Source organism: Alosa pseudoharengus, unplaced genomic scaffold, assembly GCF_046254945.1.
Source record: "Alosa pseudoharengus isolate Yale_2024_CS ecotype anadromous, Long Island Sound unplaced genomic scaffold, YU_APseudo_1.1 YU_APseudo_1.1_scf_1, whole genome shotgun sequence".
Lineage (NCBI taxonomy): Eukaryota > Metazoa > Chordata > Actinopteri > Clupeiformes > Clupeidae > Alosa > Alosa pseudoharengus.
Window position 1 is genome coordinate 56220013 of NW_027468564.1, and position 12693 is coordinate 56232705.

General features: G+C 40.9%; 1 protein-coding gene across 2 annotated transcripts; it reads right to left on the minus strand.

The window, feature by feature from the left end:
* Positions 1–7167: 7167 nt before the first annotated feature.
* On the minus strand, positions 7168–12624 carry LOC143134066 (female protein-like). 2 transcript variants are annotated; one of them, XM_076294156.1, is made up of 5 exons: positions 12500–12624; positions 11232–11298; positions 10211–10525; positions 8448–8506; positions 8254–8344 (listed from the first exon to the last, which is right to left on the minus strand). In XM_076294156.1, the coding sequence occupies exons 2-5, from the start codon at positions 11293–11295 to the stop codon at positions 8339–8341; spliced, it is 444 nt and encodes a 147-aa protein (XP_076150271.1). In that variant the 5' UTR covers positions 11296–11298; positions 12500–12624; the 3' UTR covers positions 8254–8338. The 2 variants fall into 2 exon arrangements, with proteins under 2 accessions (XP_076150261.1, XP_076150271.1); XM_076294146.1 differs by having other exon boundaries at positions 7168–8506.
* Positions 12625–12693: the final 69 nt, after the last annotated feature.

The window sequence follows — 12693 nt, forward strand, 5'->3', positions numbered from 1 at the left end:
ACTACTGTTTACACTAGTAACTGGATTCTGGACTTTCCAACCAATAGATCCAGTCTGTTAGGTTAGATAACCACACCTCCCCCCATCACCGGTGTACCACATGGCTGTGTGCGCTGAACCATCTTCTTTACTACCTCTTCACCTACGACTGTACACCTGTACATGGCTCTAACACCATTGCCAAGCAGACGACACCAAAGTCCTTTTAGGCAAGTCCCTCCACTCGGCGGCCATATTGTAACGCTTTTTGGGCACTTATTGGGCATCTATTTCAGCAGAAATGCTCGTGCACAAGGCTTCACGACACCAACCTTGCTCCTGCGGTGAGATCACAACACATGATTCGCACGATGTATTCACAATCAGGGGCGGACTGGCCATCTGGCACACCGGACATTCTCCCGGTGGGTCGACACACCTTTTGGGCCGACTCAAAGGCTAGGCTATATAATTTAATTACAGAGCTGAGGGACAGAGCAGGTGGTGAGTGGAGCCTAGTTGAGGCTACATGCAACAAGAAGTCAGTGATGGAGCAGGTAGGCTATGTGTGACATGCCATGCTGACGATGATGATTAATTGCGATAATGTAATTACATGGTAATGATAACATAGTAAGGCCGTGCTGTGTTCATAATAACAAAATAGTGCAACTTCAGTTTTCTAAATTAATGATTTACAATTACCTCTGATCAATAGTGTGCTACACAGAGGACAAAAGGTCAATATTGTACTCTGTGGAGAAGGCCCATTCTAAACAAAGCAAGAGAAACGTTAGCCTGTCCAACAGCTATTAATTCCTCATAACTCAGGTTGTTCTAACCTCTGTCAGTCAGCTCTTTATTTTGCTGATTGCAGTCTGCCAGCTGAAGAATAGGGCAGTTGCGGACAGTTATTGGGGTGTGACCCAATATGTATATTTGGTTAAGCAAAGTAAGAGGGCAAGCGGTTATCTGATGAAAAGTCATGCCAACACCCAAAAACGCTTTGTAAGGTGGATTGATGTCATATTCCTTAATTGGTTTGCCAAGATGTCAGTCATCTACTGAGAACGTGAACACCAAATTTTGATTGGATTGTTGCATATAAGAAATAGGAGGAACTTTTGACCCATTTGTGAGGATAAAGGATGGTGCACAGCTGCTCCAGCCTCAGATTTTGCACAGATCTCATATTGGGTTAAATATTCATTCAGAATATACATTCACTCGACTGCTCAGTGTTGCATTGGCTTAGACTTAGTCAGGCTGTGTCACTTTGTTGTGATACAATACTTTGTAGTATTGCATTACAAACTAACCCCATGCATTTCTATGGAGGATTTTTGCTGTGTCTCCTCATTAGAAAGTCTCTGACGACACTACAGTGATTGGTACAATGGCAGCGATGAGACAGCCTACACGGAGGAGGTTCAGCACCTAACATCGTGGTGCACCGACAACAACCTGTCTCTCAACATCAAGAAGACCAAAGAGCTCATTGTGGACAGTTCGAATTATGGGGGTGTTTGGGGGGGGGGGACCCCCCTGATTAGGACCTGGACCTCCCCAAAAGAGATAAACACAACAGTCTGGAGAGGATTGCAATATTCAATATATTCTTATGTAATGTAAATTACACTTCTGTCCTTCCCAAACTACGTTAAAATGGTGTGTTTAGTGTTTAGTGCCCTACAAAGCCAAAGTGCAGTATCTACGAAAATTCCAAACTGAGAAAAACAGCATTGTTGTTTGTCTTTCACACTGTATTCTAGCAGATACTGTAAAATAAAAACCCTATATCTTCAGGAAATGTTTCAGTAGATTAATGAGATTTTGATAGATTGAACGGAGGATATGGCGGCCCACCATTAGTTCTCTTACTGCTAAATCTTGTCAGTGTAACTGTCTACTGTAGGCTATTCATCCTCTATTGATGTACATGCATACCTCAGTATATGTTGATGTGTGTAGACTCATGGTGCTAGATTTGAAACACGGTAGGTAAGTTATATTACGTTAGCTAGACCTCGGGAATGTTTAGGTTTGCGGTTGTGTATAGTGGCGGCGTTAGTGTTAGCAGCTAAGTAATAATTAGCTTCACACTCAAATTGTTAGCCACCTTTCCTAGGGCTAGCTGCCCGGACGAGGGAAATGCTTCTATGGCAAACAGTAACTGGCTGAAACTTAGCCTTTGTTTTGAACTACGTTTGTATGAGTGGTAGGTTGTGGCGTAAAATAACTTGATTGTATGCTTAGCTAGTTTGTTGTTCAGTTGAACATACTTATCTAACAACTGTCTCTTTTTTCCTTCTATTTCTGTTAGGTGCCACTTCACTCTGCTACTGGATGGTGGAGGATCAGGCTGACTGCAACTGGGTGGTCTATGGATGTGGATGTCAGGGAAGCACAGCACATGTCAATGATCAAAGATTTAACGTTGACAAAGTAATGTGGATTTAACATAGATTCAATGACTAATTGTTATCTGGGTGCAGAATGAGCAGCCATCAACACCAACTGAAAGCCCCATTTTGCAGATAGCCTATTGCATTGCATACAATTAGGCTTTCTCTGAACTACATTTTCCAAAGGCCAGCTTTTGTGCTTGTGTCACAACTTCAGAACGGCTTGACGTACATGCTTCAAATTTGGTATGAACACTTGTATGGACTCAATGATGAAGTCAAATGTCAAGGTCAAACCCACCTTAAGTGTGATATCTCAAGAACGCCTGACACACAAGGTTTTTTGTATGAGGGTTTGTATTAACTCAAAGATTAAGTGATTCAATGTTTTTTTTTTTTAGGAATCTCCCCACCAACATTAAGCCAGCAGCTTTCCATCCACTATTGTAATTCCTCTGGCATTGTATTTCTAGTTTGTATAAAATTCCGAGAGTCAGTCAATCAAAACAATCTCAATGCCTTATCCTGCTTTCTCTTTTCCCTCCATCCTATTCCTTTAAAGAAGACCGTTTCTCTGAAATCCCACAGGCCCTCAACTAACAAAAGTGAAAGTGCACAGAATTGCACACAATATCCTGCTTCACACAAGCGGTCAAAAGATGAAGCTGTTGTGTTGGTTTCACTCTTATAACTGGCAATGTGACAGCGTGGAGAGGTAGCCTATGCTTAATGTTAATACAAATGGCATAGGCTACTGGCCAAGGATGGGCAAAACATACATTACAATGTATTTTGATATAAGATGAAAATAAAATATAAAATACAGTAATCAATACATAATCAAATAAATGATAACAAAGAACCATGGTACAGTATTCCGTATATAAAAAAAATACAAAAAATATATTTGATATTTTTTTTTATATATCATCATATCACAAACCTCCACTATAGGCATACTTTATTATTCAATCACATTGGAGTTTAAGTTAAACAAGGCATGTTACAAATCTGTTTTGAGAAAAGAAGCACTGTATCATAATGCAGATCCAAATCAGCTAGGTGACCATATGTCAAGAAGGTTAAAAATGTGTTGTGATTTAATCAGAGGTTAAAAATGTGTTGTGATTTAATCAGAGGTTAAAATGTGTTGTGATTTAATCAGAGGTTAAAATGTGTTGTAATTTAATCAGACAGTGCTTCAAGCAATTTGTGCACTCAAGGACTATTTTGATAATACAGACTGGTCTGTTTTTAAAGAATCATGGCATGATCTTAATGAATTTGCTTAGGTGGTTAATGTTAAACTTTGCTGAACATGTGTGTGTGCCTACTAAGTATGTGACTGTGTACAGTAATAATAAGCCATGGTTTAGCAGAGATTAAACATCTATGGAAAAACAAACAAAACGCCAAACTGACTGCAGGCACAAGCTGCAGAGCACACTTGAGGCCAATGCTAATAGAGGGCTATGGGAGGGTTATGGGAACGCCTGAGGCAAATTGTCAACTACACAAGCACAGTGTCAGTGACAATCCTAAACTGTCTGACAGTCTCAATGAGTTTTACTGTCACTCTGATAGAAAGCATGTCGGCGCCATCACACAACCGATGAGCATCAACACCCCCAGCACTTTTGTAATAGAGGAGGGTGGGGTTAGACTCCTAAAAAAGAATTGCAGGAAAGTTGCAGGTCCTGACCTCATATCCTCCGCCACTATTAAGCATTGTGCAGATGAACTGGTCTCAGTTCTCACAGACATATTTAACTGGTCTCTGAGGGAATGCAGAGTCCCTGCATGTTTTAAGTCTGCTGTCATAATTTCCATCCAAGAAACCCAGCATTAGTTGCCTGAATGATTACAAACCTGTAGCATTAACATCTGTAATGATGAAAATATTTGAGCGAATATTATGTGAACTGTTCCGAGTGGTCAGGCTAGACCCTTTCCAGTTTGAACACAGGGCAAACAGGTCAGCCGAGGATGCTGTGTCCCTATGTCTCTACTCCATTCTACAGCACCAGGAGGCCCCAGGCAACTATGCAAAGGTCCTCTTTATAGATTACAGCTCAGATTTGAATATAAAGTTGCCTATTTTTTCATAAACTTCAACAAATGGGTGTCCATAACTCCTTATGTCACTGGATTTTGGATTTCCTACGGCAGAGAACACAAGTGACCAAAATCAATATAAAGATCTCTAAGGTCACATTAACACTGGTCAGGGTGTTTAGATAGATAGATACTGTAGATAGATAGATAGATAGATACTTTATTGATCCCCAAGGGGAAATTCAAGGTCTCAGTAGCATACAGACATCACACACAACATTCACCAACAGCAGAAAAAGTAATAAAAGTATATAATATAAAAAAACACAACTAAGCAATAAGGACACAGTAGAAGATAAAGAATATACTAAAAAACAAATTATGAATACCACTAAATCTAAATCAAGTCTAAAACAGTATCCACATAGTGTGCTTAGGGGTGATTAAGCATGAGGTGCTTGCAATGACTGAGACAGGGAGTGAGCCTGTGATTCTCTGTGCATATAGTTTCATATTCGCTGTACAGAAACTGCACGTCACACATCTAACTCTTTACATGTGTGGATGACACAACACTGCTGGGGCTTATTCCTGATGCTGCCAATAGAAACGAGGTCCTTTCACTGATGAAATGAAATTCGGGGTTCTCTTAATGGGCCTGTATCATTTTCACATCTCTTTACACTACTTTTACAGAACTCTGGTATTTTTTATGCTACTCATACCAGTATGTTTATCTATTTATTGTACTGTATGTGGATTTGCACTATCACTCTGCATACCTGCACCATGTCACTACTTGACATCTGTCACTTTAGCCTCCTGAACTGCCATCCTGGTTGAAGTATGTTTATGTCATGAGGGTGTTACGCAGATGCTCCTATAGCATTAATATTGCGTTGCCTATTTGCGCTGTGGCGCGTGGGTTGTCTTGTCTTGTTTCTGTCTCCCTCTCTAGGTCATCCCGAGTGTGGGCCGATTGCGGGGCGGGGCAGGGCCTATATAAGACGGCCGCGTCCTAGAAGGAGGTCTCTTTTCGCTCCTCGCTCTCGCCTCTCTCAGAGCGGAAACTGCTGGCAGCGTCGCACTGCGTCGTCCTCTGGCCTCGCCATTTTCCCTTTGTTTGAAACCTACGTTCGTTAAGTTAGCACTCACGTATACAGGCTATTTGTAAAGCACTTGTACTTTATTTATAGTTATCTGAGCGGGTGGTGTTTGGTGGCGGGTTATTGCACGTTATTAAAAACAAACCCTGTGACTGACTGACTCAAAAGAAAACCAAGCTGACTCCCGACTGTAAACAAAAGACAATAAGGATCGGTGAGTCTTCTCGAGTCTGCTTCACTCCCTGGGCCTGTTTCTAATAACGTGCAATAACCCGCCACCAAACACCACCCGCTCAGATAACTATAAATAAAGTACAAGTGCTTTACAAATAGCCTGTATACGTGAGTGCTAACTTAACGAACGTAGGTTTCAAACAAAGGGAAAATGGCGAGGCCAGAGGACGACGCAGTGCGACGCTGCCAGCAGTTTCCGCTCTGAGAGAGGCGAGAGCGAGGAGCGAAAAGAGACCTCCTTCTAGGACGCGGCCGTCTTATATAGGCCCTGCCCCGCCCCGCAATCGGCCCACACTCGGGATGACCTAGAGAGGGAGACAGAAACAAGACAAGACAACCCACGCGCCACAGCGCAAATAGGCAACGCAATATTAATGCTATAGGAGCATCTGCGTAACAAGGGGTATGCCTTCTTTTCTGCCTGTGTCAAGTGTGAGTCTGTGTGGGATACTGTACGGAAGCGGCATGAAGATGTTTTAAGTCTTTTTGTATCTTTGTTGATCATGACCTGTCACATGCTCTCTAATTAGGAGTTAAGAGTGCAACTCATGGAGTGGGAACCCATCAGTGAAATATACTGATAAAGCCAAGATTCGATACAAAGTACAACGATGCAGAACAAGAGGCCAAAGCTGAGTGGTATGACCAGCTACAACATGTCATTTCCCCCAGCAGTGTACTCCTCATCATGGGAGATCTAACTGCAAAAGTGGGAAGTGATAACAACGGATAAAAGTGGCTGCAAGGTGACAGGGTTGTAGGGTTGTAACATCAACAACAATTTGCCTTATTCATGCGATGGCCATTGTGTAAACCAAAAAGAAGCTATGGGGTACACTGACTATATCATTCATGTGTTTTTGCCACTTACTGGCGATTGCATAGAGGACAACAATCCTATGGTTTGTGTGTCTCGTTTTGGTTTATGATGGCCGCCAAGTGAATAAGGCGAATGGTGAAAGGCTGGTAGACTTCTGCTTGTATAACAGCTGTGTGATTGGTGGAACAATTTGCCCCCAAAGTCATTCTCGAGGAAGCGAAAAGCAATTTGCAGTAATGCTACTCCTATTTGTTGGCAAAATTGCGGTGCCCCCTCTGTCACTTGGTGCCCAACACATAGTGCATGATGCGTGTGGTGGGAGAGGCAGCACTGCTTCAGGGACAGGAGGGGTGTAGTTGGGCTCTTGAAGTCAAATATCAACCAGAGTCAAAGATAATCCTACATCACCTCATGTCATGTCATGCCAAAAGGCAATAGCATAAAATGAATGCTGTATTATTTACTTTGAAACAGAGTTAGTTACATGTCATGTCAACTCATTGCAATTAAGATACTTTCTCTCTCTGTCTCAGCTTTTCTCAATTCAATTCCATTCAATTCAATTCAGTTTCATTTGAATTAGCTTTATTGGCAGTTTTAAAGCAATGTTTTGTGATGCCCAACTACACACAATTCTGTAAGATCCTTTAAAACACACAAAAATCTTAGATATAAAAATGCTGTATATGGCATATAATTGCCATGTGTAGGCCTAAATGTAATTCCATTTAGGTATTGCATTGTAAACTCAAACAGTACAACTAACTTGAAATTATTTAACAGGTATTCCAACTCAAACAGTACAACTAACTTGAAATTATTTAACGTAACTTAATCACAAAAAATGACCCTAACTCATGACTATTATTTTTCTCCAACTCAAAAATACATAGTTTAAAGAGCAACCTAACGCCCATGATCGTTTGCAACAACATTAAAATCATCACACTTTTTATGTTTTGCTGATGCAGTTGCACTACAATTTCCATATAGTTTGGTTTAGGCTGTGTGTTGACATGTAAACTTTACTCCCACCATAGGTGAGTCACATTAGTAACACAGTCAACATGAAAGATTTCAGCCAACAGATTTGTTTGGTAAGAATGTGATATGTGTGTATTGTCTGCTCTAATATACTGATACAATGTTGGACAGTATTGTGTCTTTTTAGTGAACTTTGTCATAAGCGAATGGATAGACGCTGTTACCGGTAAATGCTGGTGAATGCTGGTAAATAGTGTATGGTCAGGGTAACAGGTAATTGTGCAGCCTTTGTGCACACTGTCTCTAACTCCATGAATTTAATGTATTAATGTCCTCAACCAGCACATATCCATTTATGGAGTAATCCAACGATCTCCAATTTAGGTAATTACCCAGGGTGTAGCTCACAAAATCATTCTCCATATAATTCTGGATTTCGGATGGTGAGTTGACATAGTCCCAAACATGCACATCAGTGATATGTCCCATGAATGAAGTCCAATTTGGTCCAAGTATTACACTGTTGTTTGCAGCAAGGGAACCTCCAGCATTGGCAAGTTTCCTGACACTGGGCGTCTTATTGACGATCATCTGAGACATCCCAGTGTTCCCATCCCAGGTTGTACATAGTGAGTTCCACTTATTCAAGTTGTACTGTAGGCCAAAGAAAAGGAGACTCTTGTCCTCAATGCGCAATTCATAGTGTGGTTGTTGACTGAAATGCCCAAATATTGTGAGAGCAGCTGGTTGTCCGGTTATGTCTAGCAAAAAGAGAACATTGTCATTTGATAATTGGTCTGTGTAAAAGCGTAAGCAGAAAGTGGCAGAGGAGAGGGCCTTTGAGACTAACGGTGTAAGTCTCACATAAGAGCTGACATATCCCTCTGGAAAAGACAATACTTGTCCTCCGAGACCTCTTTTATCTGTGGGACAACAAAAACAATGCAACACATTACTGTTACTCTCAGGCCTGCTTTCTGCACTCTGCTTGAATGACATTTGTACAGTTACAAATTTGATTGGATTTGTCACTTTGTTAAAAGCATCAGCTGTTGTATTATAAGAGCCATTTTGAGAGTTGTGAATGCAAATAAAGATGTTGCCCCTGATTATTTAAAAAGGGTATGAATAATTTTGGACATGCCATTTTTCATAACATTTTTTAAAAAAGATGAAAATACTTCTTTTTAATTCCATGTTTGTCCCACATTGTCTTAGCCTGACGAGCCAGACCCACATCAAGATGTAGGGACTGGGAACTCACCATTTACAGTGCTCAATCCGAGGGGTGGGATAAACAGTTGTCAAATTCCCTCTGCACCCAATAGGATATCGCTACAACTCGTGTCCCATGCGTTTTCCCACCATCGGAGCTAGTTGGCTAGTTGATCAAACTCTTGCCAACTTAAAAAAAGCTTAAGCTTAAGCTATCCTATTGGGTGCAGAGGGAATTTGAAAGACAACTGTTTATCCCGCCCCTCGGATTGAGCACTGTAAATGGTGAGTTCCCAGACCCTACATCTTGATGTGGGTCTGGCTCGTCAGGCTAAGACAATGTGGGACAAACATGGAATTAAAAAAAGTATTTTCATCTTTTTTAAAAAATTTTATGAAAAATGGCATGACCAAAATTATTCATACCCTTTTTAAATAATCAGTGGCAAGTGCCTTTAGAATAATCAGTGGCAATAGCAGTGCCTTTAGAAAAATGAGTAAATGTCAAAATTCTTCAAACAAATTGTACTTTCATGAACACAGATGCATTGGGGACACAGTACATTCTATTCCAAAGCAAAACAATTGGGCAAAGTCATCAAAACTTAAATAATAATAATGATATTTCATAGAAAGTCAGAAATGCCATGTTCAAAGAAATAGCAGCGTTGCCATCTTTCCTTGGAAACTCAAAAATGTACTGTACAAGCTAAGAAATTCTTGATAAGTGAACTTGGCTGAGTATCCTAAACTAATATTTTGTTGCAAAACCACGGTTTCTGATAACTGCTTCACATCTGTGGTGCATGGAGTCAACCAACTTCTGGCATCGTTCAACAGGTATTGCAGCCCAGGTTAATTGTACTGCATTCCACAATTCCTCTTTGTTTCTTTTTGCCTCATGCACTGCACTTTTTATGTCAGCCCACAAGTTTTCTATGGTATTAAGGTCCGGGGATTGTGCTGGCCACTCCATCAGTTGAATCCTGTTCATCTGGAACCATGCTTTTGCTCGCTTGCTGGTGTGTTTCGGGTCATTATCTTGTTGAAAGGTCCACCTCAAAGGCATTTCCTCTTCAGCATATGGCAGCATGACCATGGCAACGCTGCTATTTCTTTGAACGTGGCATTTCTGACTTTCTATGAAATATCATTATTATTATTTAAGTTTTGATGACTTTGCCCAATTGTTTTGCTTTGGAATAGAATGTACTGTGTCCCCAATGCATCTGTGTTCATGAAAGTACAATTTGTTTGAAGAATTTTGTCATTTACTCATTTTTCTAAAGGCACTGCTATTTTTTGAGCACAACTGTACGTATATGACTCTTCATATCAGCGGATAGGGTACTGGCACTTTTTTGGTCCAATTCAAGCACTGTTTATACGTGTCAAAAGAAAAAAAAGCTTACCTATATCTAATCTGGCATCTCCTTTACTTATCCCCCTGTTAGTGACCACGATGCATGAATAGTTGCCCTCATCTGAGATTTTGGTGTCCTTCACAAGTAAGGATACATCATAGCTGTTCATCCAGTTGGTGTCTGCAAACTGAAATCGTTCATCCTCTGTTTGCATACCACCATCGAATTTCATCACAAGGTCACCATCTTTCCTCCAGAAGACCTGCATTATTTTAAATTCCCGTTGTGCTTTCACCACACAGTTCAGCTTCGAGGACTGGCCAGGGTGACCAGTGCTGCTCTGACACTCCATAGTCACAAAATCTGATATGGGAAGAAACAAGAGCCAGAAATGAAACATATTAAACACACACAAGATATTTGTAATTTCAACTGCTATGAACAATTGCACAAGACCAACATTTTTGTTTTTGCACTAGCAATTTAAAGGCATCTGGTGCAGTTTTGGGTTCCAGGCCTCCCCCTAGACTCGCAGAGTATTTATATTAGTTTACCATGGCAGTATAGATACTCCTCACAGCTTGAGATCTTCCCCCAGACACCGGTACATATGGACATTTGTTTTGGAGCCGAAGGAGTAACATGCGCAGACAATCTCCGAAGATATAGGCCTACTGACCAGGTAATGTTCCACAATTCTCGTGAGGTCACTGGAGCGCCGACAGCCCAATGACAAAAGGGTGGTTTTTCACCTGCATTGCAGCTATACTAGGTGCGCAACAGATCCTGAAGTTGCCTACAAAAAGGATCCAAAGCTTCCATCTTTGCCCATAAAAGAGGTTCAGGTTAACTGAAGCTAACTGCCTATTCCCATAGGAAAAATCGCAAGATACCTTATATGGGCAAAGCTCGTAGCTTTTTTGTAAGCGAACTTCAGAGGTCTATTCTCTCTGTTAGAAGTTTGCTTACCATCAAAATTACACTTAATCTGTTAAGGTAAAAAACTGGCATAGGATGCCTTTAACCATGTTTGTAACCACTGCTGGTGGCCAAAGTCTTTAAAACTCACCAGCAGTTGATGGGACAGTTACAGTGAAAATCCCCATAAGCAGAATTCCAATTGCTGAAGCCATAATCTGAGGATAAACAAATAAACATGAAGTTGATGATAGGAAATAGTTGACCATGCAAGACATGATATGGCACACACTAAAACATGTCCTTTGTAAAATGAAGTCTGATACAGTCTGATCCTGGCTAGATAACACCTCAATTACACATCTGACACCTTAACCATCAGCACAGGCGCCACCCAGGGCTGTGTTTTGAGTCCTCTGCTGTATAACATCTACACTAGCCTATAGAACTGGAATGGCATGTCAACAATATGGCCACGGTGGTGTTTGCGAATAAGCCCAATACAGTCATAACAGAACCTCAGTCAGATCGTGGCCTATTGGTGAATGGAACGCTTTCATTCTGCACTTGGCCAACAGCAGAGGGTGCTTTGCACATAATACAAGTCACAGCACAGTGGGAGCCATGTCTTGACACACAAGCTGGAAGCCAGCACAATTGTTTCTTGTTTGTTTCATTGTTAGTTTCTGCATTGCTAGTTTTATCCTAGAAGTATCATTTACGCCCGTTTGCGTCTCCTCCTATCATATAGGCAACTATATTTTAACAGCCCAATTGAAATATGTTATTTAACATACTTTAATACTATTTGACACACTTCTGTAGGCTACTCATTTCACAATTATTATAACTGATGAAAATCACAAAATTATTGTTCTAGCCTACTTCAAGCCCGACCATTTCTGCTATTATCAGCTCGGCCTGGCTGGAGAGTCGGCATGAGGCTAATAATAATGAAATCGTGTGCATTAAGCCTATTGTCTAATGCATTGAACGGACTATCCGGAATTATTGCCATGTCATTGAGTAATTATTTAAATAGGCTAGCTATGTTTTGCATAGCCTGCTTTGATCTCTATTAAGTTAACGTCCCTTGAATGTTGTTTTTTCTGTGCTTCTGCACTGTCGACCAGCAAATGTATAGCCTTTTGCATGGCGCTTGATATCCTTGTTTTTTAGCTGATGTTAAGCCATCTCCGTCTGAATCACCAGAGATTAACACATTAACTTTGCAAAATGCGCACATTTCATAAAAATGATCAACTCTCATCTCCGTAGCATAACCTTCGCATAACACCAACACCAATTTATTGCACCATCTGTTGGTTGCAGCTAGGCCTACACCAAAAAAAGTTTGGACAATGCATTTGGCTCTTAATGGACAAATACGAATAGTTTCTTGTATACTTGTTAACATACCTCTGGAAAGCTTTTGAGATGATATGGGCTTAAGCACTAGCGGTCGCCAAGTCGCAGTAACACTTTCAGTTTCGTAATGACGACTGTTTATCATAGAGAACCACCGACAGACCCGTTGCAGATTGAAGATAGGCGGTCCCCCAAATAAAGTGGTCTTACGGCTCAGCCATCTGAGAAAACAGCCAGTCCTATGA